General features: G+C 41.4%; 8 protein-coding genes across 12 annotated transcripts; 4 read left to right on the top strand and 4 right to left on the bottom strand.

Moving 5' to 3' along the window:
* The first annotated feature begins 8 nt into the window (after positions 1-8).
* On the top strand, positions 9-3,909 carry LOC135345070 (flap endonuclease 1-like). Its single transcript, XM_064542417.1, has 14 exons — positions 9-150; positions 209-311; positions 439-498; positions 811-917; positions 976-1,013; positions 1,126-1,197; positions 1,296-1,432; positions 1,541-1,607; positions 2,027-2,152; positions 2,392-2,424; positions 2,544-2,597; positions 2,807-2,871; positions 3,010-3,127; positions 3,619-3,909. Exons 1-14 carry the CDS (start codon positions 69-71, stop codon positions 3,700-3,702), a joined length of 1,146 nt encoding a protein of 381 aa, XP_064398487.1. The 5' UTR covers positions 9-68; the 3' UTR covers positions 3,703-3,909.
* Positions 3,897-5,611, bottom strand: LOC135345072 (serine/threonine-protein kinase H1 homolog). Its single transcript, XM_064542419.1, has 2 exons — positions 4,615-5,611; positions 3,897-4,176 (listed from the first exon to the last, which is right to left on the bottom strand). The coding sequence occupies exons 1-2, from the start codon at positions 5,536-5,538 to the stop codon at positions 4,060-4,062; spliced, it is 1,041 nt and encodes a 346-aa protein (XP_064398489.1). The 5' UTR covers positions 5,539-5,611; the 3' UTR covers positions 3,897-4,059.
* LOC135345075 (uncharacterized) lies at positions 5,602-6,996 on the top strand. Of its 2 annotated transcripts, none has more exons than XM_064542421.1 (3): positions 5,602-5,737; positions 5,933-6,177; positions 6,624-6,996. In XM_064542421.1, exons 2-3 carry the CDS (start codon positions 5,938-5,940, stop codon positions 6,894-6,896), a joined length of 513 nt encoding a protein of 170 aa, XP_064398491.1. In that variant the 5' UTR covers positions 5,602-5,737; positions 5,933-5,937; the 3' UTR covers positions 6,897-6,996. The 2 variants fall into 2 exon arrangements, with proteins under 2 accessions (XP_064398491.1, XP_064398492.1); XM_064542422.1 differs by having other exon boundaries at positions 5,617-5,726.
* Positions 6,997-7,042: 46 nt separating this feature from the next.
* Positions 7,043-8,500, top strand: LOC135345073 (uncharacterized). Its single transcript, XM_064542420.1, has 7 exons — positions 7,043-7,433; positions 7,530-7,592; positions 7,685-7,766; positions 7,875-8,010; positions 8,056-8,097; positions 8,161-8,196; positions 8,300-8,500. The coding sequence occupies exons 1-7, from the start codon at positions 7,161-7,163 to the stop codon at positions 8,376-8,378; spliced, it is 711 nt and encodes a 236-aa protein (XP_064398490.1). The 5' UTR covers positions 7,043-7,160; the 3' UTR covers positions 8,379-8,500.
* Positions 8,501-16,372: 7,872 nt separating this feature from the next.
* On the bottom strand, positions 16,373-18,652 carry LOC135344878 (uncharacterized). Its single transcript, XM_064542172.1, has 3 exons — positions 18,202-18,652; positions 17,072-17,215; positions 16,373-17,013 (listed from the first exon to the last, which is right to left on the bottom strand). Exons 1-3 carry the CDS (start codon positions 18,490-18,492, stop codon positions 16,573-16,575), a joined length of 876 nt encoding a protein of 291 aa, XP_064398242.1. The 5' UTR covers positions 18,493-18,652; the 3' UTR covers positions 16,373-16,572.
* A 1-nt stretch (position 18,653) lies between these two features.
* Positions 18,654-20,352, bottom strand: LOC135344865 (uncharacterized). Its single transcript, XM_064542154.1, has 3 exons — positions 20,244-20,352; positions 20,020-20,178; positions 18,654-19,922 (listed from the first exon to the last, which is right to left on the bottom strand). Exons 2-3 carry the CDS (start codon positions 20,138-20,140, stop codon positions 18,724-18,726), a joined length of 1,320 nt encoding a protein of 439 aa, XP_064398224.1. The 5' UTR covers positions 20,141-20,178; positions 20,244-20,352; the 3' UTR covers positions 18,654-18,723.
* LOC135344856 (centrosomal protein of 72 kDa-like) lies at positions 20,344-24,960 on the top strand. The gene is made up of 16 exons (XM_064542144.1): positions 20,344-20,480; positions 20,554-20,681; positions 20,836-20,873; positions 21,215-21,278; positions 21,418-21,508; positions 21,839-21,900; positions 21,998-22,062; positions 22,262-22,311; positions 22,673-22,861; positions 22,913-23,000; positions 23,065-23,114; positions 23,264-23,457; positions 23,508-23,654; positions 24,066-24,177; positions 24,267-24,393; positions 24,712-24,960. Exons 1-16 carry the CDS (start codon positions 20,369-20,371, stop codon positions 24,848-24,850), a joined length of 1,656 nt encoding a protein of 551 aa, XP_064398214.1. The 5' UTR covers positions 20,344-20,368; the 3' UTR covers positions 24,851-24,960.
* LOC135344877 (lysocardiolipin acyltransferase 1-like) lies at positions 24,856-27,075 on the bottom strand. Of its 4 annotated transcripts, XM_064542169.1 has the most exons (4): positions 26,933-27,075; positions 26,207-26,685; positions 25,956-26,144; positions 24,856-25,823 (listed from the first exon to the last, which is right to left on the bottom strand). In XM_064542169.1, exons 3-4 carry the CDS (start codon positions 26,071-26,073, stop codon positions 25,042-25,044), a joined length of 900 nt encoding a protein of 299 aa, XP_064398239.1. In that variant the 5' UTR covers positions 26,074-26,144; positions 26,207-26,685; positions 26,933-27,075; the 3' UTR covers positions 24,856-25,041. The 4 variants fall into 4 exon arrangements, with proteins under 4 accessions (XP_064398239.1, XP_064398238.1, XP_064398240.1 ...); XM_064542168.1 differs by having other exon boundaries at positions 25,956-26,685; XM_064542170.1 differs by having other exon boundaries at positions 25,956-26,860; positions 26,933-27,051.

Here is a 27,075-nt window from a genome sequence, read left to right as displayed (position 1 = left end):
GCCTCACCCCTATTTGCTCACGTGACCCTAAATTTTGCGTGAACAAGAAGGAAGGAAGAAGATCGAGAATGGGTATTCACGGCTTAATGAAACTAATTGGAGATTATGCTCCTTCAGCTATGAAAGATGGAGAGATCAAGACATATTTTGGTAAGCTAGCTACTCATTAAAAATGGCCTCCATTTTAATTTCCATTGTTAAATTGTAGGTCGTAAGGTCGCAGTGGATGCGTCTATGAGCTTGTACCAGTTTCTGATTGCAGTGAGGATGGATGGATCTCAGCTCACAGACAGTGACGGAGATACAACTAGGTCAGTGTGTGTATTGATTCCAAACAGTTGAGCCTTGAGGGGCGTTGTTCATATTAGGGGGTGTGTCAGGATGGATTGGTGGTTTGTGTGTATATAAATTGTGTCATACATATCATTCATTTTACAGCCATTTGATTGGGTTCTTCTATCGAACTATCAGAATGCTCGAGAACGGCATCAAACCAGTGTAAGAGTTCAAGTCCTTTACAATGTAATATTTATATGACTCTTGTGTTATAGTAACTGACAGTACCATATAGCGGGTATACTTCGAGGGTATAAACTTTCACAGAATGATTGTTACAAAGGTTTTCATATGCATGCATGCGATAATAAATTCGTGGGTATAAAAAGGTATACCATCAGTGAAAACCACAAACATTTATACCCTTGAAATACCTGTTATACGGTGTGTTAGTCATGACTGCATGTAGTGTTTGATGCTATACTCTCAATATGACATCGTGTTCAATGCCCCCCCCCTATTCCTTCTCTGTAGCTATGTGTTTGATGGCAAGCCACCAGAAATGAAATCAGGAGAGCTTCTCAAGAGATCTGAGAAAAGAGCAGAAGCTGAGAAAGGCTTAGTTACGGCCACTGATAAAGGCAATTTATAGTATTGAAGAGGAAAGGAGTGAATTTATGCTTGTATCTCTATACTCAGGTGATCAAGAACAAATAGAGAAATTTCAGAAACGACTAGTGAGTTGTGGTAGATATATGCACTATGCTAACACTATCTGTGATGTACAGTTGTACTGTTGCATACGATATTAAGTGATCATGACAATGGTATTCTGTTCTGTGTTATCAGGTGAAAGTGACTCCTAAACATGTGGAGGAGTGTAAGAGGTTGCTGACACTAATGGGAGTACCCTTTGTTGCGGTGAGGTCATTATGTACCCCCCACCCTCCACATACCCCCCACCTCGTTATAGACCCCTGTGAGATCATTACATACCTCATACCCCCCACCTCTCATAGGCCCCTTGTGAAGCCGAGGCCCAGTGTGCGTCCATGGTGAAGGCCGGCCTGGTGTACGCCACTGCTACCGAGGATATGGACTGTCTCACATTTGGCTCCAGCGTCATGTTGCGCCACCTGACAGCCAGCGAAGCAAAGTGAGTAGAGGGACTCTTAAATATACGTACGTACATAGATAATAATTAGTATAATAGTTGTACAGTGCTAGACTGATTATGTGAATAGATACTTTTTAACTTCCATAGGAAGATGCCAGTTAGAGAGATCCACTTGGAGAAGCTACTGGCTGAATTAGGAGTCACTCAGCAAGAAGTGAGTTAACAAATTACTGAACAAGTACATATAATTGGAACTGTCTCATACTCCCCCGCTATGCTAGTGTAGCATATCTTTGAGAGGCCATAACTTGCCTCAGGATGGTCCAATTGCAATGATTTTATGATTCCCTGAAAGCTTATGAAGAGGTCTTTCAGATGGTGTATTAAAATCAAAGGTTATTTTTGAGGCTGATTTTGACAAAAAAGCATAGGCTATAATTATATAGGTTGGGGAAAATATCAAATTTGGGTCCGATCAAAAATTGCGAGTTGAACATACCATCTGAAAGAGCTCACTCTAAGCTTTCAGAAAATCAGAAAATCATTGAAATCGGATCACCAAAACTCTAAATATGACCTTTCTAGTTTTATGCTCCTCCAATTGCATAGTCTGATCACCTCCTTCACTTACAGTTTATTGACCTGTGCATCTTACTCGGGTGTGACTACTGTGACTCTGTTAAGGGGGTGGGGCCTGCCAAAGCCATCACTCTCATCCGAGACCACAAGAATATTGAAGAGATTATCGAAAAGGGGAAGGTGAGGAAGTTTAAATTACATTGTGGTTATTTGTAGGAGGAGGCTGGCTAGGAAACCAGTGTTGTCAGCTCCTGTTTCATACAGCTAATTGCTACCACAGAGTTAGAGTGCTGTTATCTATTGTCTATGGAGTATGAAAAGTTATAAGTTTTCAAACAATGTCAGTGTAGGCAGTGGGAAAAATTATTATACGTTTTCAAACAACTTCAATTCAGTCTTACAAACCTTTCACTTTCCAGAAACTGAACATTCCTGAGAACTGGCTTTATCAGGTAATTATCATCTACATACATGTAGATACTGTTAGTGTATATGCTTCTATTGACTTTGAATAACTTTGCTACCATACGTGAGAAGTTGAAAATGGTGTTTTTGTTTTTGTTGTCTATAGGAAGCCAGGCGTCTGTTTAAGGAACCTGAAGTGATGGACCCAAAGTCTATTGAGGTAATGTAATCCAATACCTTCACTCCCAACATTACCACCAGTATCAGTTATATACACAGTGACACTGTATACCCACTCCCCAAAACCTCATACTCTTAACCTTTTAGAGCCAGTTCCTTAACCTTTATATAAGTTAGTTCTTATAGCTGATACTTTGCCTGCCATGCACGAGCACTTTATTTATTTACAGCTGTTACACTTCCCTGCAGTTGAAGTGGAGCCTCCCTGACGAGGCAGGACTGGTCAAGTTTCTAGCCGAGGAGAAAGGATTTGCGTAAGTATATATATTGCCATTGTAAGCACTCACTATACACAGCATCACTGTACATGTTCTGCACTGTACGCAGGTAGCTCTGGAATGTATTCTTGCGTATGTTGTAGTAAGGAGTGTCTATTCTTTTATTTGTCCCAGTGAGGATCGTATTCGGAAGGGAGCGGCTAAACTGGTCAAGAGTAAATCATCATCCACACAGGGGCGACTGGACAGCTTCTTCACACCTCTGGCCTCACCAGTCGGTCAAAAAAGAAAAGTATGCATCTAGTATTATAACGTAACAATAATTTTTATTATGGTGTGTCAATAATCCAGTCCAAATTGTCTATTTAAAAAAAAAAGTGCAGTCTTGTTTTCGTAGCTCTGTTTGAAAAGCCCTAACTTGTGTTTCAAACGTCCGTTGTATTAATTAGACTTGACTCGATGCCAACCCTTTATAATGCGAATAATTTTATGCCAAAAGTTAGCGTCCTTTTTTGCATGACTGCATGTGTATCATTAAGTGTATGTGAGTGGATGTATGTGAGTGGGTGTATGTAGTGGTGTCTCCATAGACACAACAATAGAGTCAATACCGTAATCATGGGAATACAGTAGCAAGCATTGTGTGTATACAGTATGCTTACATCGTTATACTTCATCAAAATACTTACTAAAGAAAGTGTGTACAGTCCCTCTCAGTGTAAAGTGTACAAGTCTGTGTCTAGCTCTATCTATTACTGGTGATATTTGCTCCCCCATGCTCAGAGGGAGGATACCGGCAAACTGAAAGGCCCACTGAAAAAGAAACCAAAGGCTGCTGCAACTGGAGCCAAGTTTAGGAGGAAATGAATCGTATGCTCTGATTGTCAGTGTCATACTTACGTACTCAGCATCAGACTATTTGCTCCCTTATACATTCTAAATGTGTTATCTGTTGCCATGCATTATCATCACTATGTTTCTGTAACCAACATTTGCCTCTTTGACTGCACAGCTGTTATACAATTAACCAGTGTAGAATGACTTTGGCTTCAATACTCACGTAATTGAAAACTGTTTGTTTCAGTAGTGGTGGTGATATGAAAGCATGTGAAACCTGTTCAGTGAGAGTGGTGAGAGATATGACAGTCTGATTACAATAATTAATTAAGTGATTTCTTAGAATTAAATTGATGGGTTAAAAAGCATGAATCAGAATGTTCGGTCTTATTCATACAGCCATGGGTGTTCCAATGCTTGTGAGGCTGTTAGTCTGAGGTCAGGGTTCACCTCCAGTAGCTTGCAAATAAACTCTTTGCCCAGGGGTGACACTTCTGTCCATGGCTGCACAGGAGAAAATCATTCTATCATTCATCAAAAACAGATAACTTTGCACAAGTGCTTTTAACCGCAATTGTGTCTTTGATTTTAAAAGCTACTTGGCTACTGTCACCTAAACAAACATTGCATAATGACATACAATAAGTGAAGTCATTGTGAAATACGGCTCATTTGAAGACTCAATAATTTTATTTTTAACTGTACAACACAAGTACAAGTAGGTAGGTACCCAATCTGGACTTATAAACTCTTCATGCACTCCTGAATCTGCCTATAAACCAGTAACCAACCATGCATGGCCCTAGTGATCTTATCACTACTGGTGACAACCACATCAAGTGGCAATCTCCCATGGGAGATCAGATCAACAACAATAACACATCCCCCATTGACACTAACCTGGCCTAGATCTGATTCATGAGACTAAAAAAACTGACTCACCTGTTCTCTGAAGGACACCATTCCAGACAGTATCTTCTGGTGTAGTCTTGCCCTGTTCTGGTCAGTGAAGGGCATGTAAGCGCACAGTACAGCATACGTGATGACTCCAAGAGCCCAGTTATCAATGGCGTTAGAATACTCCAGACCATCCAGTACCTCAGGAGCTATGTACTCTTCACTACCACATGTAGTCCACATGACATTTCGACTAGCATCTCCCTCCGTCATGTGACTCAATCCGAAATCCGATATGAGAATTTTAGAGTCTTTTCTTGAGTTTTTGTAGAGTAGGTTTTCCAGTTTTAAGTCTCGATGTGTAACGCCCACACGATGAAGGTAGGAGAGAGCATTGGTGATCATACTGAGTGTGCGCTGAGCAAGAGGTTCGTTGTAAGCACCGCTGGAACTAATCCTGTCAAATAGATTGCCTCCCGAAGCAAGTTCCAGAATGAGATATAGTTTAGAATTAGAATGGAAAACTTCGTGCAAAGTGATGATGTTTTGATGTCTTGCTCTTTTCAGGATTGCAAGCTCTCTCTTATAGCATGGCATACCAGATTCAAGCGACTTTGCCTTGTCAGTTATCTTGAGGGCAAAGTATTCACCGGTCTGTCTGTTCTCAATTCTAAACACTTTCGAAAAAGATCCTTCTCCGATAACAGTTTGCAAATTGTATTTCTTCAGCACACTGTCTTCATTGAGCATTGCTCCAGCAGCTTGCTGTACTTGCTCTGAGCTGCTTGCATTATTGTTATTGTAGTTTGTATCAGCTAAAGAGTGCTTGGATAAACTACCAGAGTCTGTGAGATCGAGAATCAAAGCTCCTCCGAAATGCTTGCTTGCTGCAGAACTAGAATGGTTGGTCTTGACTGAACTACTTGGCTGCACGACATTGCTTCTCTTGCATCCACAAATTGCTCCCATTTCTTTGTGATCTTCATACCCCACTAAATAAATTGACTGTCATGTTATTGCATTTTAAAATCAACCAAAAGTGGGTGGATCAGCAGGAAGCCAGAAACAATTAGATCTATATCCCCAATCAACAAACTCTGTACGTACCTAGTACCTGTGGTCTCTCTGATCTGTTCACTTTATTTTCCTACCACCTAGTACGTACCTGGTAAGCTCAGCATAATTAGACACGTACCTAGATGTATATACCTCTGTTAGATCTACCTGTTTACCTTGCCCCACACACGTACATATTGAGCTAGAAAAATTTCAAAATTCCTACCACACCCGTATACTTCCATGGCCATATCCATGTACGTAACTACATATAATACTACCGTGTGCCCTTATACCTTCCATACAGACACAATGTCCTCTGACCCCTCTCCCCCCGTCCCTCCACCTCCTATGGAGACACCATCCGAACCAGATGCAGACGAGAACATCTCCCACCCAAGCCTGGAGCTGTATCGCCACACCATCCTCAGAGGGGCCAATATGGGCTCTTTCCTTGCTTTGGTTGTGGGACCTCCTGTGCTGTTCTTTCGTGGTGTGCGGTCCCCTGCAGAGATGATGAGAAGAATGGCCGGCATATGTGCTAAAGGAATGGTGAGTAGGAATGCTCAATTGTGATTCTATACCCTTCTTGCCGTATGTAAATTGCTCAGTAATTTTTTTAACAGCTGCTGTGTTTTTGAGCCTATAATTATATCGAAAATTGCTGTTGGACTTCACCAACAATAGGTATATGCATTAGGACCCCATTTCAAAAGGCTCTTGATAAAATGTGATGGTTACAAGTACATATATATATGTACTTTTAATTACTAGCTGAGCTATCTTACCAAGTGCTTGCTGACATTTTATTAGTAGCTTATTGCTTGTGTACTTGCTCTCAACATTACTTGACGTTGTGAGCATCAGTTCTAAACCATTCCTATAGTGTGTGTTACCCCCTGATTAATCTACCCCCTGCTGTGTCTACCCCCTGCTGTGTTACCCCTGCTTTGTCTACCCCCTGCTTTGTCTACCCCCTGCTGTGTTACCCCCTGCAGGGAATTGGTATGGTTTTCGCGGCTGTAATGACAATGATGCGAACAAGAGGGAACACTGAAGAACAAGTGTTTGACAGATCGTATCGTCTCCGCTACAACAAACGACAAGTTCGATTGGACAAATTCTCGTATGGCTTTGCACTCATCGGAGGAGCTGCTGGGGCCGCAGGGCTGGGAGGATTGGGCGGTGTAGTGGGTGGAGCCAGCATGGGCCTCGGACTCTCTGTGATCGGTCACTCACTCACCGGACGTTCTTCTGAAGAGGAGAAATAAATATGCCGAGAACGAGAACATTGATTTAGAGACTACTATTTTCTTACCTTGCCTAGATTTAATTGCCTCTGTTATTTGTAACATGATAATGACCAATCAACATCCTCATGTACACTCCCACAAGATATTCATTGGAACAGCAGCAGCCCCACCCCCCTTTTATTGAAACCTGTCAAGTGCACAAGCCACGTGGCTTTTTAACAGGTACAGTATATAGTACGAGTACGTACGTACTGTTGCATGTGCTGGTGAAAGCTAGCGAAGATGGAGCTAGTCATGTTAAAGTTTCTGAAGTCGCTCCCACACACGCTGATGCCAAAGCCCCCAGTCCGGGTTGCTTGTGACATCCTTCTGATTCACATTCGCACGATTCTGTGTGATAGAGTTCTCAGTAAGGAGCTTCGACTGGTTCTGGTGGAAGTCATTGGACCTCTGGCTAAAGTTAGCTCTGGAGTATGCAATGTACACGACCTAGAGGCTCTGCTGCAGCCAGCCATGGAAAGGCTGAATATGAAAAGCTGCTGCACTGTAGAAGAGGTACTGCTAGTGTGAACCACAGATATTCGAATATCGAATTCAACCTGTTTCTTGCCTAAACTAACATCAATTTGCACTTGTTTGATTTCCTCTCAGGTTAAGACACTCGCTGATCTAGTGGCGTTGGTTCATCAAATGAACACAACTGTCGATGCACTGGTATGTAACCTAGCTAATCCCTGTAGATATTATAAAATCATTGTAGCGTACAATTGGTGATTATATGGATTCTCTCTGCATGCGATATGCAGCTCACTCCACCACTGACCCCTAACGATGAAGAGGATGATGATGACGTGTTTATACACAATGAGGGGTTCATGCGACCATTGAGTAAGTGCTACATGTACTCACTCCACTCTGACAGCATGCTACATGTAATTAGATTTGGAATTTGTCTGTAGTAAAAAATCTCTATGGTAACTATGTGTCCTTTTGCAGCTCCCATTGCAGAGCGCATTACGTACAGTCGAAGTGAGATAGTCGCATTGAGATTCCACAAACTACGGAGGATTAAGCTCACTGCAATGGCCTATTGTTTGGGGATCGTCAGGGACAGTGAAATAACAACCTACAAGTGAGTAATTTTGCAAACAATTATACTAAATTTTATTATCTGCAGACGAAGTGGTCTTAGATCTATTAGCCTCTCCAGTGCTGAAAGGTACAAATTATATATCATAGCTACTCAGATTTGAGATTTCATTTCCTGTCGTTTCTTTAACAGCGAAGAGTCTACATTCGAGAGAGACAAGAACAGCCTGTAAGTTATTAGCCATCTATAGTTGATTATTATAATGTGTGCTGCCATAGTTGATTCACTGTGTGCCAGGAAATTTTTTACTACTGTCATTTTTCTGCTGTAGAGGTTCATCCCGCGGCCAGCAAAGCCGGGAGGACGCAGTGTCCAGATGGGAGCACGATTTATTCAACCCAAACTATTGACTCAGAATCATTCAATACTCAATTCTCATTTCTCACTAATTGCTTGTTTTAACCTCTTTACATGATTCCCATCCTGATTGTAATCCATGTTTTGCAACATTATGGTTGTGTATTAAAGCTACTCTGCATTTATATTATTCGTCCCAAAGCATCGATTCTTAAAGCTATCAAGGGTGTATTCAAGCAACGTATATACATGGTGCTAAATGCATGTTTTGTTTTGTTTTTTAGGCATGTTTTCTAGAATGTTCTGAAACGGCCAGAGGCATGATTTGGTAAGGAATCGTCTTGGAAAGAAAGTGGACTGGCAACGCAGAGGCCGCCCTGATTTTGAGGCAACTCGCCGCCTGTCACGTGATATTCTGGGAAGCCAAGAATATCGCGTGACAGGTACTTCCGCAAAAACTCTGCCCCTTACCAGACCTGTACATGCACTCTGTTGTTGATCGAGTGAGTGTATATTTTGAAACACTGGCCTGCTATATCTCTGCAATAGAAGTAATGGATCCTTGTAGGAATGCTAACACAGTACATTTCGTGGGGTCTTAGAAGAATCAACCCATTATCAAGAATGAAGCTAGCCCACAGAATGAGATCTTCCTGCTGTTTTGTTGCTGCTCTAATGGTGGCTACAATACTAGTATTGTATACACTACGACATTACTGCATCCTGGACAAGTTATTTTTGCTGCCAGTGGAGCTAATCCCCCATTACTCAAGGTCTAATATCGCCAGACACAAAGCTACAGATTGCAATTTAGACAGTGGTGTTGATTTCCACAAGAAATTTCTCTACATGATCATGACTGAAAGCTGTGTTCCTGAAGATTTATTATCAATTGATATATTTGGCAACTCTTTAGATTGTCAGTGTGACTTGCTGGTGCTAGGATACAAGGAGAGATGCACCACCTCCAGTACGTACAGTTCCCATGTTACCCATATCTTTCATCCATCTACCACCTGGACTAGACTACTGGCAGAGGGATGCTATACAATACCACAGTGCAAGGAGATAAGAAGTACATGTATTACATTTTCATGGATGATGATGCTAAAATAGAGCTATACAACGATGTTCAAGATCAGAACAGAAATCCTTGGAGGACGTTTGAAGATTTTTTGTTTCGTTTGCGGCCTCCAATAGCGGCAATCGATACTGAAGAATGGCGATCAGTCGACCGGACAATTCGATTTGAAATCAGAAATGGTTGTTTCCAAGAGCCTATGGAAGAGTATGTTACAGCCTTCTTTTTTGACGGTTTGATTAATGCCTTCCACCACAAAGCTGCTGAGACTGTTTTGGAACCTGTTTTGCATCATTGGAATCGGTTTGATAACACTAGTTGGTGGTTCTCTCAGTGGTATATCTGTTTAATGGGTGACATGGCCTACCACAATCAAATGGTGTTCCCTGTGGAATTCATCACTCGGAACACTCAACACAGATCCTATCCAAAGCAGTTTGAAACGAAAGATATCATGTATTTAATAGCACAAGACATTGAGAAAATAGTTCCAATAGAATTCAGTGAAAACAATTTAATACTGGAGTGGAGGTCTAGGAGGTCAGTCCAGCACAATGGTAGAAAAAGTGGCTATTTTAATGCTGCTGCTGCTTGTATGTCACCACATACTCCAGGATGTGTACATCCATATAAGCATATTTAGTTTTGCATTAAAACGTAATTAATTGAAACTATTTTCGTTGTTATTAATTTTGTATTTTTAATATGTGTGCCAGAGATAATAATTATGATTATAAATTATATGAATTATAAACTGGTGACTTAGAGAACAGCTCCAATAATTATAAACTCATGGAGAATGGTGTATCAATCACCCAGTACTGAGTAGTAGACTCTACACTTATGAGTTTCGCCAGGAGCTCTTAATTATGGGCTCCTGGTTTCGCTTATAGTATCAAGCTTAGTATCAAGTGTCATCACAGGGTGCATGGCGGTGTGGCGGTGTGAGTCATGAAGTTGCCTCTCTTCAATTTCCCATTGCTAGCTACAACAATGGGGAAGACTTTAGAGAGGCAGCATGAGGTACAGCGTAACCTCGAAATGAGAACCCAAGCATAATCATGCACCCCATGAATACATCTGATCAATAGTATTCTTCACAGCTTTCAGTCATAGTAATGGAGAACAACAGAGAAAGACAAGAACATGCAGCTAGTATGTGTAATTAGCTATTGATAATAGACATGTGGCTATTGTAGAAATTGTTATTTTCTCTCCTAGCTGTAGAGATTCATCCCGCGGCCAGCGGGGCCGGGAGAACGCAGTGTCCAAGTGGTAGCATGATTAATTTGACCCAAACTATTGACTTAACCATTCAATGCCCAATTTTCTCATCTCCTCTTTACATGATTCCAATCCTGATTGTATATAAGCAATCCAAGGCATTTTGGTGGTGGTCCCAAAGCATTGATTTTTAGCTTACCATACCTAATTAATATCGTACAAGTATCGGTTCTATCAAGTAATATAAGTGTGCTAATGCAACGTGGTTGCGTCACAGTTCGGAATGTTCCTCATTGGAGAAGGAATCTCTGACTGCATTGACGGTATTGAGGGTATGGTCACAGGAGAATTCAGTTGGGCAGAGTGGGCCATCACTAAGCTAAGGCAGCCGGTATCGCTCTGTCTCTCTTGACAGGAGGGGTGCTAAAATTTTTTTGCTCAATATATTTATCTGTAGATCTACATGTAAAGTGTGTACATTGTACAATGTGTACTGGTCACTTCGAATCTAGGCCGCATTATTGTGCTCTGCGCAATAATGCACACATGCATGCCTACGAAATTTAATTAATTGGCCGATAATACAGGGTTTTGCAGAGTCTTGCAACATGAACTTTTAACCAGTCTGCGCATGCGTAGAGATCTGCCACCATGATCAGTAAAAATGGATTCTAAAGTGAAGTCCAGGACTTGTATCACTATGTATAGCTAGCTGAGGCAAGCAGTAAAATCAAAAGTGGGCAGCCCCCAGAAGTCTATCTTGGGATGGTGTTGTCACTGTCATTGGTCCTACAAGGCTGATTTAAAGCTTCCTCTTCTACCAAGTTCCTATTGGTTTGAACTCATGCATGGATGTATTGTTTTGACCACGATGTCAATCCCACTACAGTGAACTCTGCTACATTCTACAACATCCACGAGTTAGAGCTGGCACCACTGGTTGCAAGCTCGAAGTTTAATACACCAGGCTATGGCGACCTCTGCAAATTTTAACTCCTGCTGATGTATTGAACTCATGCTGCACTCACAAGATCACTATAATAAATTAATTTGGGGTTCAGACACTTCCACGCTGGAGTACTCTGGCTCACCAATTAATTAAATCGTAATATCATTTCTGTACACATCACCCTCCACTGTTATAATTATGTGAAAAGAGAGTTTTGAGGCTGCCTTACTCATTTCCACACACACATGCACCATAGATACTATCTATGCATGCACTGACCCTTAGCTAATAGTCTGCGGTGAGATCAAAGGTAGATCTCTGCGCATGTGCAGACCGATTAAAAGTTCATGTTGCAAGACTCTGCAAAACCCTGTAATAACATTTTTTTAGGTGAGGCACATCTGAGAAAAGTGATTAGCCGTTGTTCTCAAGAATGAAGCTATTTGTCCCTAAAATAAGATCTTCCTGCTGTTTCGTTGCTGCTCTAATGGTGGATATAATACTAGTATTGTATACACTACGACATTACTGCCTCCTAGACAAGTTATTTGTGCTGCCAGTGGAGCTAATCCCTCATTACTCAAGGTCCAATATCGCCAAACACAAAGCTACAGATTGCAATTTAGACAGTGGTGTTGATTTCCACAAGAAATTTCTCTACATGATCATGACTGAAAGCTGTGTTCCTGAAGATTTATTATCAATTGATATATTTGGCAACTCTTTAGATTGTCAGTGTGACTTGCTGGTGCTAGGATACAAGGAGAGATGCAACACCTCCAGTACGTACAGTTCCCATGTTACCCATATCTTTCATCCATCTACCACCTGGACTACTGGCAGAGGGATGCTATACAATACCACAGTGCAAGGAGATAAGAAGTACATGTATTACATTTTCATGGATGATGATGCTAAAATAGAGCTATACAACGATGTTCAAGATCAGAACAGAAATCCTTGGAGGACGTTTGAAGATTTTTTGTTTCGTTTGCGGCCTCCAATAGCGGCAATCGATACTGAAGAATGGCGATCAGTCGACCGGACAATTCGATTCGAAATCAGAAATGGTTGTTTCCAAGAGCCTATGGAAGAGTATGTTACAGCCTTCTTTTTTGACGGTTTGATTAATGCCTTCCACCACAAAGCTGCTGAGACTGTTTTGGAACCTGTTTTGCATCATTGGAATCGGTTTGATAACACTAGTTGGTGGTTCTCTCAGTGGTATATCTGTTTAATGGGTGACATGGCCTACCACAATCAAATGGTGTTCCCTGTGGAATTCATCACTCGGAACACTCAACACAGATCCTATCCAAAGCAGTTTGAAACGAAAGATATCATGTATTTAATAGCACAAGACATTGAGAAAATAGTTCCAATAGAATTCAGTGAAAACAATTTAATACTGGAGTGGAGGTCTAGGAGGTCAGTCCAGCACAATGGTAGAAAAAGTGGCTATTTTAATGCTGCTGCTGCTTGTATGTCACCACATACTCCAGGATGTGTACATCCATATAAGCATATTTAGTTTTGCATTCAAACGTAATTAATTATGCCTCGGTGCGCATGCGCAAGCGAGGTATACGGTAGTGTGTCTGTGTAGACTGCTACAGCTGCTCAAGGATGAATCAAGTGCAAGTAAGAGTTTCTATAGGCTTCTAGTCATGTTTACTTGGATTTTAATTAGTGGATTTGCAAAATAATGTTTCATTCTCGAGTTATGCCTAGTTTTGCTTACTTGGAATGCCATTGCAGCCTTTTTAGAAGAGCACGTAGCCAAACTTGTTTACCGAGTGTTGCTACTCTACTTAGTAGTTAGCTCTGCACTAGAACGCTAGCTATTGGTAGCTGCAAGAGTGAGAAGAGAGCTGCAAGGCTCTGCTGATGGCAGCTATTAATTTTAGACTTGAACTTTTGGCATCGATCGTTTTAACAACAATCATGGTCGATCATTACCCACTCGCTGAGTTTTTGCAATGCAGCAAAATTTAATTGTTTTGCATAAAAGCTATTAGTAGCAGCTTTATGTTATGTAGCTTTGACATCTCCACCGAGGCATCAGCACCTGCGGTGCTTTCATTGAAACTATTTTATTAATTTTGTATTTTTAATATGTGTGCCAGAGATAATAATTATGATTATAAATTATATGAATTATAAACTGATGACTTAGAGAACAGCTCCAATAATTATGAACTCATGGAGAATGGTGTATCAATCACCCAGTACTGAGTAGTAGACTCTACACTTATGAGTTTCGCCAGGAGCTCTCAATTATGGGCTCCTGGTTTCGCTTATAGTATCAAGCTTAGTATCAAGTGTCATCACAGGGTGCATGGAGGTGTGGCGGTGTGAGTCATGAAGTTGCCTCTCTTCAATTTCCCATTGCTAGCTACAACAATGGGGAAGACTTTAGAGAGGCAGCATGAGGTACAGCGTAACCTCGAAATGAGAACCCAAGCATAATCATGCACCCCATGCACTGTCTGCCAAATACATCTGATCAAAGTGACAATAGTATTCTTCACAGCTTTCAGTCATAGTAATGGAGAACAACTGAGAAAGACAAGAACATGCAGCTAGTCTCTATAATTAGCTATCGATAGTACATGTGGCTATTGAAAATGTTATTTTCTCTCCTAGCTGTAGAGATTCATCCTGCGGCCAGCGGGGCCAGGAGAACGCAGTGTCCAAGTGGGAGCATGATTTATTCGACCCAAACTATTGACTTAACCATTCAATGCCCAATTTTCTCATCTCCTCTTTACATGATTCCAATCCTGATTGTATATAAGCAATCCAAGGCATTCTGGTGGTCCCAAAGCATTGATTCTTAGCTTACCATACCTAATTAATATCGTACAAGTATCGGTTCTATCAAGTAATATAAGTGTGCTAATGCAACATATGGTTGCGTCACAGTTCGGAATGTTCCTCATTGGAGAAGGAATCTCTGACTGCATTGACGGTATTGAGGGTATGGTCACAGGAGAATTCAGTTGGGTAGAGTGGGCCATCACTAAGGCAGCCGGTATCGCTCTGTCTCTCTTGACAGGAGGGGTGCTAAAATTTTTTTGCTCAATATGCTATAAAGTGTTATGGAAGAGGAGCATATTTATCTGTACATGTAAAGTGTGTACATTGTACAATGTGTACTGGTCACTTCGAATCTAGGCCGCATTATTGTGCTCTGCGCAATAATGCACACATGCATACGAAATTTAATTGGCCTATATAATAATAACATTTTTTTAGGTGAGGCATCTGAGAAAAGTCGTTCTCAAGAATGAAGCTATTCGTCCCTAAAATAAGAACTTCCTGCTGTTTTGTTGCTGCTCTAATGGTGGATATAATACTAGTATTGTATATACTACGACATTACTGCCTCCTAGACAAGTTATTTGTGTTGCCAGTGGAGCTAATCCCTCATTACTCAAGGTCCAATATCGCCAGACACAAAGCTACAGATTGCAATTTAGACAGTGGTGTTGATTTCCACAAGAAATTTCTCTACATGATCATGACTGAAAGCTGTGTTCCTGAAGATTTATTATCAATTGATATATTTGGCAACTCTTTAGATTGTCAGTGTGACTTGCTGGTGCTAGGATACAAGGAGAGATGCACCACCGCCAGTACGTACAGTTCCCACGTTACCCATATCTTTCATCCATCTACCACCTGGACTACCGGCAGAGGGATACTGTACAATACCACAGTGCAAGGAGATAAAAAGTACATGTATTACATTTTCATGGATGATGATGCTAAAATAGAGCTGTATAACGATGTACAAGATCATAACAAAAATCCTTGGAGATCATTTGAAGATTTTTTGTTTCGTTTGCGGCCTCCAATAGCGGCAATCGATACTGAAGAATGGCGATCAGTCGACCGGACAATTCGATTCAAAATCAGAAATGGTTGTTTCCAAGAGCCTATGGAAGAGTATGTTACAGCCGTCTTTTTTGACGGTATGATTAATGCCTTCCACCACAAAGCTGCTGAGACTGTTTTGGAACCTGTTTTGCATCATTGGAATCGGTTTGATAACACTAGTTGGTGGTTCTCTCAGTGGTATATCTGTTTAATGGGTGACATGGCCTACCACAATCAAATGGTGTTCCCTGTGGAATTCATCACTCGGAACACTCAACACAGATCCTATCCAAGGCACTTTGAAACGAGGGAGATCATTGATTTAATAACAAAAGACATTGAGAAAATAGTTCCAATAGAAGAGTTCAGAGAAAACAGTTTAATGCAGGAGTGGAGATCAGGCGGGTACAAAGATAGACAAAGTGGCTACTCTAATGCTTGTGTGTTACCCCATACTGCAGGATGTGTACATCCATACAAACACATTTAGTTTTGTTATTTTGCATTCAATTTGAAAACGTTTTATATGTGTGCAGAAGCAGCTGGATGTGCTCGTCTGTATACCCAGGTTTTGAGTGTGTACATTATTTTGCGAATGACACACTAATTAAGCTATTTAACTCTCAATCAAGAGTGAAAATGTGTACATCCATGTTAGTTTTGTTATCTTTCATTCAATTTGAAAAAGTGTGTTTTAATAATTTGTTACGTACCCAGGTTTTGCTTATTTAGATTTTGTGAATGACACCTGCATTCAGTACACAATGTAATTACATGTAAAGTGGGTGTGGCTAAAACTACTACGGAAGTAAACCAAGTAGTAATCAACACTAATTGCATTCTTCAGCTCATAAACGTCTATTGTGCCCCCCACAGGTTTTTTTTACATGTACACTATTAAAGAAAAAAAGTTTTGAATGCTCAACTCAGACATAAAGAAATAAAAATGTGCATGCTTTGCGTATGTATTCGTTTGCAGAGGTATTAACAAACAATTTTCTGTGCAGAGCACCTCTCAACTCAGCCAAAAATAACAAAAAAAGCAACAAAATTAACTGTTATTGTCAAATGTACAACCAGGAGTGCGTATATATGCCACTCTTGAAACTATCTAATTATAGTTAAGTTTTTGTGTCATTTTACACCAATCAACAACAGCTGCAGCCTGGAGTAAACAATCGCTGAGGTCGTCCTTCTTTTTCTCCTTTTCAAAATATTTGACTAAATCCTGTGGCACTTTTATTGTATTTCCAAGAGGGGTCTTCATTGGATTGAGAGTTTCAATCATTTTGGTAGCAAACTCGATAGACATCTTCTTCTTGGCAGCAGCCCCACTTTTCCCGTTGGTACCAAAGTATCGTGAGACACGGTTTGGAGACAGAGAATGGACTGGGGACAAGCTTGTGAGCTTGGATACTGCCAAAACCATGGCCTCTAAGACTCTCAGTTGCACACTGATGTTTAGAAAACCTCGATTAGATGGGTTTCTGTGACTTTGTTCCTCTATCACATACAGATCAGCTGGTGGAAACTGCCCCAGGGATTCTTTCACCTGCAAAAAAAATATTTTTGAATCTTTATTGCATGCAAAACTGCCGCTGAAAGCTGACCTTTCTGAAGCATTCCTCTGGATTATAAGGAGAGGGCATGCCCAGGTCCAGTCTTTTCCACTCTCGTACAGTGTAGTCAGTATCCATGAGAACGTATGCAGCATTGTGTATGCCCAGATCCAGAGATAGGAGATTACTAGGTATCTGCATGTAAGGAAACACTATACAGGGTTTTGCAGAATCTTTGCAACAGTGGTTGTGCAAGCTTAAACTGTGGTTACAGGTGAGTAACCCTCAACTTGGATTGCATGGGCAGGTGAGAGGCTGGCTATAACATTGTAAATGTACCTGTGTAATAATATTGGTATTTTAGTGTTGACTTTTGTTCTGGCTTACGTACTGTAGATGGGTCAACACAAAATTGTGTGGTACTTCTCTTCTTCTCACATGATTTACTGGCTCCCAAAATAATTTCCCTGCTTTTTCTTGGACTGCAGTATACATTATACCGTATTACTAGAATATGTTGGGTGTGAAAAACATTTGCGAATGAGTGACCCTTTGTGATCTAACTATTGCGTTCTGACAGGGATCTTGTGTCATACCATGCATGCAGTACCAGTTTAGGTTTTTGTGATTTTATTTTTAATCACATTTGCAAAATATTCTAGTACCTAACCCCCTCCCTAACCCTGTACATGTATGGAAGCACTATTGAATAATTTATTAGGAGAACACTAGGTATACCTCATGCAGCCCTGTCACTATTAGGTTCCTGTATGGAAACACTAGGAGAACACTAGGTATACCTCATGCAGCCCTGTCACTATTAGGTTCCTGTATGGAAACACTAGGAGAACACTAGGTATACCTCATGCAGCCCTGTCACTATTAGGTGCCTGTATGGAAACACTAGGAGAACACTAGGTATACCTCATGCAGCCCTGTCACTATTAGGTGCCTGTATGGAAACACTAGGAGAACACTAGGTATACCTCATGCAGCCCTGTCACTATTAGGTGCCTGTATGGAAACACTAGGAGAACACTAGGTACGGACTACCTCAGTATAGGAGCACTATATATAGTAATTATAGACGGTAAATCCACTGTGGCATTTAGCAATACGTAACCGTGCAAGCATTAACGGTACTTGGTCCTTGATCAACATTTGTTACTAGATCTACCAACCTGACAGACATCATGGAAGCTCTGGCAATACAGTTCTACGTATTTGATCACAAATGGTGCATTTTCATCTCCCGTTAGCTTTGCCAATAGACTAGGAGTGATCGCCTTCGCATCCATTGCATCTCTTAGACTCATTGATCCGCCATCTTTCATGCAATCGCTCCTCAGGGTAAGGATCTTCTCGACTCTCTTTGGTCCTATACCAGGTTTACTTAGTAACACTTGTCGAGACTCGATATTCAACAGATGGACTACTCCTTTGATATTGTTCATCGTTTTTACTAAATTCATTTTCAATTCAATGTAAATCTAACAGTTGATGTAGTCTCTTCCTGAATCCATACTGATCTCTTCTTATAGGTACACTAGGTGTAGATCTACATAGTTTTATGCCGAGTAATCTGACAGCAGCTTTATCACCATTTTAATAGTGGTGGCAAAGATCACAATAGTAACATGTCAATAATTTGAATCAGAGTTTGATGTATTGATAATACACAAAATGATAGAAATGATTAAATTTTAGAAGTACACAACAATAATAGTGATGTCATCACGATACATTCGGCTAACCCTCGGGTCTACATTGAGTAGCTGAGACACTTCAGTATCACTACCTCCTAACACATGCCACAATAGCTGAGTAGCGGCATTGTCACGGCAACACTCATCGTCCCTTGACTCTCCAAATATCGAACCAAAAAACGACCGTTTCTTTGAAAACTTCTTTTCCCCCTGAGTCCTTGCAACAACGTTTACAGCTTCTTCGTTAGACACTCTTTCCCACAAACCATCCGATCCAATTATCAGGAAACGATCACTCTCTTCGATTTTACAGTGGGTGACCACAGGCTCAGCTGTTACGTACGGTGGCGTCTCGTAGTTTATCCAGGTGGTCATCAAACCTTGCAAGTATTTTTTCTCCCACTTGAAGTCAGCATCGCCAAATGTTCTGAAAGGCATTAAACTGCCCAGAACACGATTCTCAATTATCACCGTCTCCCCCGGATGTGCGTCTTGGAGCCGCTTCACTTCAGCTTTGTTCTGAGCATTTTGGTCGTCTGAAAGTGGAACAGCTGTCCAAGTTTTACCGGCCGTTTCTCGCCCAATCACTACTCTACAATCTCCCGTATTAGCGACGAAAATGTCGTCTTTTCTCACGACAGCTGTGATAGCACACGCCCCCTCAATGGCCGTCATTACACGCTGTTTCATGTCAGGAGATAGGGAGTGTCCTTTTTGGATGAGTTTAATGTCTTCAAGAGCTGCATTGCAAAACGAATCATCCAATAAACTTAAAGATTTCTGTAAACATCCTTTAATTAGATTTCCATCGAAACCGTCTTTGGGTTGGAGCTCGACTTCAGCTTGTGAGTTAACGACAAAAGGTGTACTGTTCATATTCAGTATAATTCTCAAGTCGTCTTTATCTTTAACATCTCCTGTTTTGTGTAGAGCCGTAGATACGTGTTGTAACATGTGGTGTTGGAGGTAGTGTGAGCAATGGGTTCCTTTGTGACCGTCAATTACTGAGAAGAGAGTAGCTCCTAGGTTATTACTAGCACCGACCACAAATCGATCTTCAATTGGTGAGTTGGAACCAAGAAAGTTTACGTCAAATCTTTTCACTCGGTGGTTTTTCAATTTCTTGGAAGCTTCGTTCTTTTGCAGTATCTGATACACACCCACTGAAGCACAAGAGGCTACACACTGCACATGAGCTGTACAGAAAATAAATAAATAAATAAATGTTAATACGAACAATTTTATAAGGGTCTACATGTACGTCTGTAGGTGTGGTGGGAGTCTAGTAGTCACCTGGAGTCCATGATTTGAATAGAGCAACGCCAACGAAGAAACTGGTAGCAGCAGCTGCCCCGAGGAGAGTCATCGGACGACGACGGATTGACTTCACTCTGAGACACCACATGGAAACCATGGGTGATATAAACTCGTGGATATGTATTGTAGAGCTCACTGTGCATGTGACATAGAGAGGGGAGAGTATACATTGTAATCAAAATACAGTATCACAGAATTACCTTCTTTATAGTTGAGGAGAACTAGGTAAAATGGTGTTATGGTAAATGGCGCTCGGTGAAAATTGAAAATTGGTTATTAGCGAACCCTGAACCTCCCCAGATCAGAAGCTTTGAAATGCAAAAGCATGGCTGGAAACGACAGAGCTAGAAACACTACTAAGACTGACAGCAATGGCGTCCTCTGCATCACAGAGAAGTGGATAAGAGAGCATCTCAACCTGCAAAAAGATACCCTAGGTACGTACGTATAAGTAATGGTCTGCCTTAAGGCCTTGTATGTACTTATCGTATGTAATTATTACGTCTGCAGATGACGTGAGGTCCATCTCCCTGCCTGGGTCCTATTACGAGAAAATAACTCACCTCAGCAGATCGCTGGCTGGGTTTGTCCGCCTCAAACATCTTGACCTTTCGAGGAACGCCCTTGAGTCGCTGGAGGTGAGGTGTGGGGGCGGAGGTGGAGATAGGGGCGGTATGTGGGTGTGTGTGGGACAGAGTCTAAAGTTTGTATAGGGAAAACTAATGCTATCAAAATGCAGTTTTTATTATGCTCCTGTATGCATTATTTTCATCTTATGCAACTCGTATCTAGGGACTTGAGCATCTGAAGCATCTGGAATCCCTCAACATGTATCCTACACTTTACTCTATCAAGCACACTAGTCGGTACATGGTGGTGGTCGGTACTAACCACCTCTTAGACCTAGTTTACCACACATCGGTACTAACCACCTCTTAGACCTAGATGATCAAGCACACTAGTCGGTACATGGTGGTGGTCGGTACTAACCACCTCTTAGACCTAGATGATGTCAGGCTATAAAAAAGGCAAATTGATTGAGATTGAGGGTTGAAAATATCCGCCACTTTAGACATTTTTCTGGGTACATCCATATTCTTATGTCATTGCTGCACGTACTTAGCAGCTATAATTATAGTAAATAATCTGTTTCCTTGACAACAGCTTTCAGCTACTACAACAACATTGGATCACTGACAGAGCTGTTCAGACTCAGACACAACAAGAAACTAAAGGCAAGTGTATGCCCATTATTTACTTTTACGTACCGCTCACTGTACCAACAAGAAGGTTGACCTTCATCAATAATTTTGAGAGACCACTTTTTAATTATTAATGTATTGTGAGTGAAATGGTAATAAATGTCTTTGGCAGGATTTGGACCTTCGCCTAAACCCAGTTACAAAGAACGAGACAGACTACAGACTCTTTATGGTCCACATGCTGGTCAACCTCAGGAAGCTAGGTGAGAGTAGCAATGGTAGCATCTTTGAGAGGCCATAACTTGTCTTAGGATGGTCCAATGTCACTGATTTTATGATTTTCTGGTAGCCTAAAATATGTTCTTTCAGATGGTGTATTAAAATCAAAGGTCATTTTCGAGGCTGATTTTGATAAAAAAGCATGGGCTATATATAGGTGGGGGAAAATGTCAAATTTGGGTCCGATCGAAAAATTTGAGCTGAACATACCATTTGAAAGAGCTCACTCTAAGCTTTCAGAATATCACAAAATTATTGAAATCGGGTCAACAGAAGTGGAGTTATGGCCACTCAAAGTTATTGTCTTCTCACAGATGACCGTGGTGTGAGGGATGCTGAGAGAAGAGCCGCCTTACTACATTTCAACTCTGATCAGGTGAGCCCAAATAACTAGCACCTTTCGTTCTACGAATCAATTTATAGTCTTGTTTGTTTCTAAGCCGACTGCCCACCCACCCCCCCCCCACCCACAGGCTCACTTGTTTGACAGAAGCCTTCCATCTAGCACACCTGTAGCGTCATCACGCAGTGGCAAACAGTGAGTGTGTGTACTAGAGTAGAGGCTGCTGTATCAATGTCTACTACTGACAGTTGTGTGTGTGTGTGCAGTTTGGGGCCCATTAACCTAGCTGTATTATGGAGGGTGACCTGCTTATGTACTAAGTCACCAGCCTAAGCAGGTTTCACTGTATGTATATAATTATATCAACGTCTACTACTGATATCTGTGTGTGCAGTTTGTCTTCAAGGAAAGAGCTGGTCAAGTCACTGGCCCCCAGACCCAGCTGTGAGTCAAGTTAGTACGTTTGCAGCTTAGTTGTAGCTAGTCCTTCCACGCTCAAGTGAAGTATTGCAGCGTGTATGGTAGCCACACTCTATTATTGTGTCAGTCGTTACTGCTGTAGCCTAACAGTGTGTGTGTCATGTGATACTTGTACGTGTGATGCTCATATCATGTGTTTGTGTCATGTGATGCTTGTACGTGTGATGCTTATATCATGTGTTTGTGTCATGTGATACTTGTACGTGTGATGCTTATATCATGTGTTTGTGTCATATGATACTTGTACGTGTGATGCTCATATCATGTGTTTGTGTCATGTGATGCTTGTACGTGTGATGCTCATATCATGTGTTTGTGTGTACAGGTTTAGACAACGACACTGATGAACTGTTGGATCTGATCTCTAAGAGGGACCAAGCTCGTCAGCTCCACACCCCCTCACACCATCACAGCCTGCCCACACACAGCGGAGATAAAAGGGGGGTGGGCCACTTCACACTGACACCCACTCCACGCTCTCTTAGTGAACCGGAGCAGAGCAGTATTACCAATGGTAATTAAGTTAAATGGTTAAAAAGAAAATTAATTTATTAACCGTTTACAGATGATGCTGAGATTGTAAAGGTGGGTCGTTACCATAGTGATGATGGAGTGCCCGCTGCTCTAGAAGATTTGCTCGGATTTATGCAATGGTCAGCCTCACACTCACACGTACATTAGTTGCTATGGTTACCTGTAACCCACCCACCCCCTCAGGTTTGTTGACGGAGATCTTGGTCCGCTGCAGAGAGACTCAGAGTTCAAAGGTGGTTTAGTCATTGATGGGCATGTGTATGTACCAGCTTAATAATTAACATATATTGGTGCATTTTTCAGGGGCATCGATTTTTATACCATAAAGCTTATTGTATTGCTTTTTGGTTCATTTGTGTAATTTTTCGTTTATATACAACAGATAAATTTAGTGACTGGCTCCGAGCTCACATCCCCCCACCCTCCATACGCCCACACACCTCACACCACACACGCCCACGGGATGAACAGGAGAGGCAAGGTAAACTTGAGGAAAGCGTCAGAGATCTTCAACAACAGCTGGACAATGTTACTACAAACTTGCAAGAAAAGGATGCGGAAATTACTCAATTAAAGGTATGGAAAAGTAATTTTGAGAATTTTTTTAGAAGTTATTTTTCACATAGGGTCAGTTGCAGCAAAGCCAGGCCGACTCTAATGTGCTGAGTCAGCATTTTGAGGAGAGCCGTACTAAATTATCGGAGGAGGTGTCAGGGCACAAGAGGTCGAGGGAGGAGTTACGACATCAGCTGGGAGAGACTGTCAGGGAGGCTGTGAGTGGGCGGGGGGGTCTTGGTATATATAATAACGATACTCATACATAATATATTTATGGGCTACGTGATGTTGAGGGTATTAAACTGTACATTTACAGTACCAGCAAAAATTGTGTTAATGACGTACTCTGCCATATTGACAATAATAATTATATTATAGTGTCATGTGTGTAATTGCAGCACTCCATTGTTGGATCTTCCTGTGTTGTTGTACTAGAATAGTTTCTATGGGCCGGGTATCTTTTCAATAGTTGAATTAAGTATTTGAGTGGTCTCAATTTAATAGAGAGGTGGTCTCTTTAGGGAGGTCAATTTAATAGTGATAGCATTGTAGGGACAGTACTGAGTGGTCTCAATAGATAAGTGATCCTCGTATGCAGTACATGCAACTATGCTTCTTCCCCACAGACTTCCCTCCATGAAATCATTGCCACTCTGAAGGAGGAAAATGCTTCTCTGAGAACGACACTGGATCAGGCTCCACCCACCAGTCGCCTAGATACCTTCAAACAACAAATACGTGCGTCAACATTATTTTTGTCAATTAATGCTAATATCGATCACCCCCCCCCCCCCCACACACACACACACACACACACACACACACAGGGTCCCTTGAGGTTGAGAAGGATGATTTGAGAGCTGAATTAGAGGCTGCTGCTGAGAGGGGTGTGGCTGAGGCTGACACCATGACGCAGCTCCACCAGCTGGCTGTCATGCTTCAGGAGAGTCACAGGTGATAAACTATGTATGTATACTGTACCCACTATCTCTTACTTTCTGCCCTTTATTTCCCCACTCTCTCTCTAGTTCTTTCCCACTATAATTATTATGTAGGCTATCTTGAGTTATAGTAAAGTGATTGTAAAGAAAGTTCTATATAGCATCTAGGCCTATTAGTCCCTATTATACATATAGTAACAGCAATTATACCACTGCCATGATTACAGCTGTACATAATTACGTTCTTCATTCAGAGCTCATGTTTTTTAAATACCCACAATTAATTTAATTATTCATGCCTAATGGTAACTGACTTGTTCACACCACCCAGGTCACTAGTGGCAACCAACAGTCACCTGCTACAAGAACTGGAGGAGTCAAAACTCAGACACTCACAAGAGCTCTCTCAAATGAACATGAACTATAACACACTCAGGAAAACTATTGACTTGTATGCTTCATCAACATAACCAACTCGGCCATCACTTTGATACAATATTATACATGACATTGCAATAATAATGTTGTATTATATGCGGCACAAATTATCACTTTCTTTCTATAAGATATTGTAACTACATTTCATATCTAAACAAAACTGGTTTGAAAATGAACCTGTAATTATAAATATATAAAGCTATAAAGCTAATGTCTATTATTGTTACTGGGCTCTGTTCTTGTTGGTAGCCAGGAAGTCTTGAGTGGCTTCTCTATGCAGCCACAGGACAAGGCCATCAAATCCAAACCCATACTTGCACAGCCAGATGGTAAAAATGAGAGAGAGCACAAAGAAAGGTAACATGAGACCCCACCAGAGGTAAAGCAGTGCACCTGGCACCATAGTAAACACCAACAGTAGAAACATGTAAGTAGGTCTGCTCCAACTTGTAGAGTCATCGGAAGTATCATTCAATTTCTTAATCCCAGCTCTTAATTTTGATTGGCTATCGTCGAAAGTACCGTTGGTATAGTAACCACGCAGTAGCTCTTCCTTTTCTTGCCACCTCTCTTGACACCATTTACCAAGTTCATTCTCATCCGTAGGAATATCCGAATCATCGTGACTCTTGATATGAAAGTCTATCTGCTGGGGCATAGTCCCACCGAGGAAGTCCACTTCCGTCTTTGGTAGGGTATCCGGGAAACCGATCGTGACATCGTAAACAGCGTCAAGTCCAACTTCTCGCATTTGTCTCACAATATGAGTGAATCCTTTGGTTCGCGGATGTAGACAATAGTCGTAGTTTGGTAGTCCTTTTTGGTCTGCATACGAGTTGCTTTTGCTCTTTGACTTGTACGTGAGGTCGCCGCCCTCAGGGAAGAGGAGGAGCTGACACGGATACGAGAGGGAATTAAAGTAGTCCAATTTGTTGCGGAACTCTGTTTCGTCTTTCTCCCAGTTGCGCTCTATGAAGAGGAGGCAGGCACACTGCATACACTGACCTGTGTGTGTGTGTGTGTGTGTGGGGGGGGGGGGGGGGGGTCAGCACAAGCATGGCAGTAGATAAATCTATTTTAAAGTTTTGCAGTACATAGTGAGCCCCACACTCTTCCCAGTATAGCCTCTTCTCTTACCCAGTATGGGTAGGTTCCTGATATTGTTCTTAGTGACCACCTTCCACTTAGAAACATCGCCCTGCCGGATAACAACAGTCCAAAAATAGAGCCAGTCCAAGTGAGAGACGTGGTTCATTATGAAGACACACCTCTTCTTGAAGCGCCCACGGTAACCAAATATCCGTGTCTTGATTCCATACACATACTCTGGTATGGAGACAGTGAACGTGCAATAATAACTGGTGAAAATCTTTACTTAACGAACTTACCAAAGATGATCTATTTCGATCCAAGGCAAATTTCAAGAGTTGTCGGATATGCGATATGTGTGTGTGTGTGTGTGTGAATAGTGAGGGCGAGTGTAAGTTTGCACATTTCACATTTATCATAAGCGTATCAATAAAGTGAGGTACAGTCAAACAATCTCTTTACCTCAAAAGTCAATTACCACTATAATTATAACAATGGACTCACTGATACGCAAGTTATCCAGCTTCCAACACCCAGGTCAAAAAACTTTCTCAACACGATGTGACGAATCACCCTCAGATAATGGAGGAGACAGGTGAGTACGGGAATGAATAAAGATGCTAAAGATCCAATGACGACAAAAGACAACACGAGGAGAATGGCCACAGGTTTTGTTCTGGTGAGTTTGTGTAGACCAGACAATGGTTTGTCGCCACGACGCACCACTTGACAAAGATCAATGACTGGTGGTGTCGACATCTTTGTCTGAAATTTCCGACTGTTGGAAAGACAAGTAGAATTATAACTACTACATTAATATCAATGTTCTTTAGTTCACTGTAGCTAATACAGGACTGAATGGAAATACAATGTAGCTTTAATAATTTATGCCTAGATAACTGTATTAATATGCTGCTCTGTTGTGCTGGCTACTTCAATGCTGCGCTGAGACACTGCACACAAAGAAAAGCAATTCTAATGCAAGCTTCGGGAAAGCTTCAAGACTTACACAGCAGTCCACTTACCCTCCTTCTCCAGTCTCGTTCTCTTAGTCTTTATTCTCTCAGCACAAGAGGTCAGTGCAGTACAGTGCAGTATATAGTATGCAGCTAGCCGGCCAGGAACCATTCAATTTTCTCACCACACCCCCATGCAATAGAGACCTTTG

Source organism: Halichondria panicea, chromosome 12, assembly GCF_963675165.1.
Source record: "Halichondria panicea chromosome 12, odHalPani1.1, whole genome shotgun sequence".
In the NCBI taxonomy this organism is placed as follows: Eukaryota; Metazoa; Porifera; class Demospongiae; order Suberitida; family Halichondriidae; genus Halichondria; species Halichondria panicea.
The sequence above is the reverse complement of the archived record's forward strand: the minus strand, read 5'-3'. Positions and strand labels throughout refer to the sequence as shown.

Coding starts and splice junctions, on each gene's coding strand:
- LOC135344878 (XM_064542172.1), bottom strand. CDS start 18,492: ATGAATTTAGTAAAAACGATGAACAATATCAAAGGAGTAGTCCATCTG. Junction 17,216..18,201: donor GCTTCCATGATGTCTGTCAG/GTTGGTAGATCT, acceptor CCTTACATGCAG/ATACCTAGTAATCTCCTATC. Junction 17,014..17,071: donor CAGAGGAATGCTTCAGAAAG/GTCAGCTTTCAG, acceptor TTTTTTTTGCAG/GTGAAAGAATCCCTGGGGCA.
- LOC135345075 (XM_064542421.1), top strand. CDS start 5,938: ATGTCCTCTGACCCCTCTCCCCCCGTCCCTCCACCTCCTATGGAGACA. Junction 6,178..6,623: donor GCATATGTGCTAAAGGAATG/GTGAGTAGGAAT, acceptor TACCCCCTGCAG/GGAATTGGTATGGTTTTCGC.
- LOC135344877 (XM_064542168.1), bottom strand. CDS start 26,073: ATGAACCACGTCTCTCACTTGGACTGGCTCTATTTTTGGACTGTTGTT. Junction 25,824..25,955: donor CAGGAACCTACCCATACTGG/GTAAGAGAAGAG, acceptor ACACACACACAG/GTCAGTGTATGCAGTGTGCC.
- LOC135344856 (XM_064542144.1), top strand. CDS start 20,369: ATGGCTGGAAACGACAGAGCTAGAAACACTACTAAGACTGACAGCAAT. Junction 20,682..20,835: donor ACGCCCTTGAGTCGCTGGAG/GTGAGGTGTGGG, acceptor ACTCGTATCTAG/GGACTTGAGCATCTGAAGCA. Junction 21,279..21,417: donor GACACAACAAGAAACTAAAG/GCAAGTGTATGC, acceptor TGTCTTTGGCAG/GATTTGGACCTTCGCCTAAA.
- LOC135345073 (XM_064542420.1), top strand. CDS start 7,161: ATGGAGCTAGTCATGTTAAAGTTTCTGAAGTCGCTCCCACACACGCTG. Junction 7,434..7,529: donor GCTGCTGCACTGTAGAAGAG/GTACTGCTAGTG, acceptor ATTTCCTCTCAG/GTTAAGACACTCGCTGATCT. Junction 8,098..8,160: donor AGCCTCTCCAGTGCTGAAAG/GTACAAATTATA, acceptor TTTCTTTAACAG/CGAAGAGTCTACATTCGAGA.
- LOC135345070 (XM_064542417.1), top strand. CDS start 69: ATGGGTATTCACGGCTTAATGAAACTAATTGGAGATTATGCTCCTTCA. Junction 2,425..2,543: donor CTGAGAACTGGCTTTATCAG/GTAATTATCATC, acceptor TGTTGTCTATAG/GAAGCCAGGCGTCTGTTTAA. Junction 2,872..3,009: donor GCCGAGGAGAAAGGATTTGC/GTAAGTATATAT, acceptor TATTTGTCCCAG/TGAGGATCGTATTCGGAAGG.
- LOC135344865 (XM_064542154.1), bottom strand. CDS start 20,140: ATGGTTTCCATGTGGTGTCTCAGAGTGAAGTCAATCCGTCGTCGTCCG. Junction 19,923..20,019: donor ATTCAAATCATGGACTCCAG/GTGACTACTAGA, acceptor TTTTCTGTACAG/CTCATGTGCAGTGTGTAGCC.
- LOC135345072 (XM_064542419.1), bottom strand. CDS start 5,538: ATGGGAGCAATTTGTGGATGCAAGAGAAGCAATGTCGTGCAGCCAAGT. Junction 4,177..4,614: donor TGGTGTCCTTCAGAGAACAG/GTGAGTCAGTTT, acceptor TCTCCTGTGCAG/CCATGGACAGAAGTGTCACC.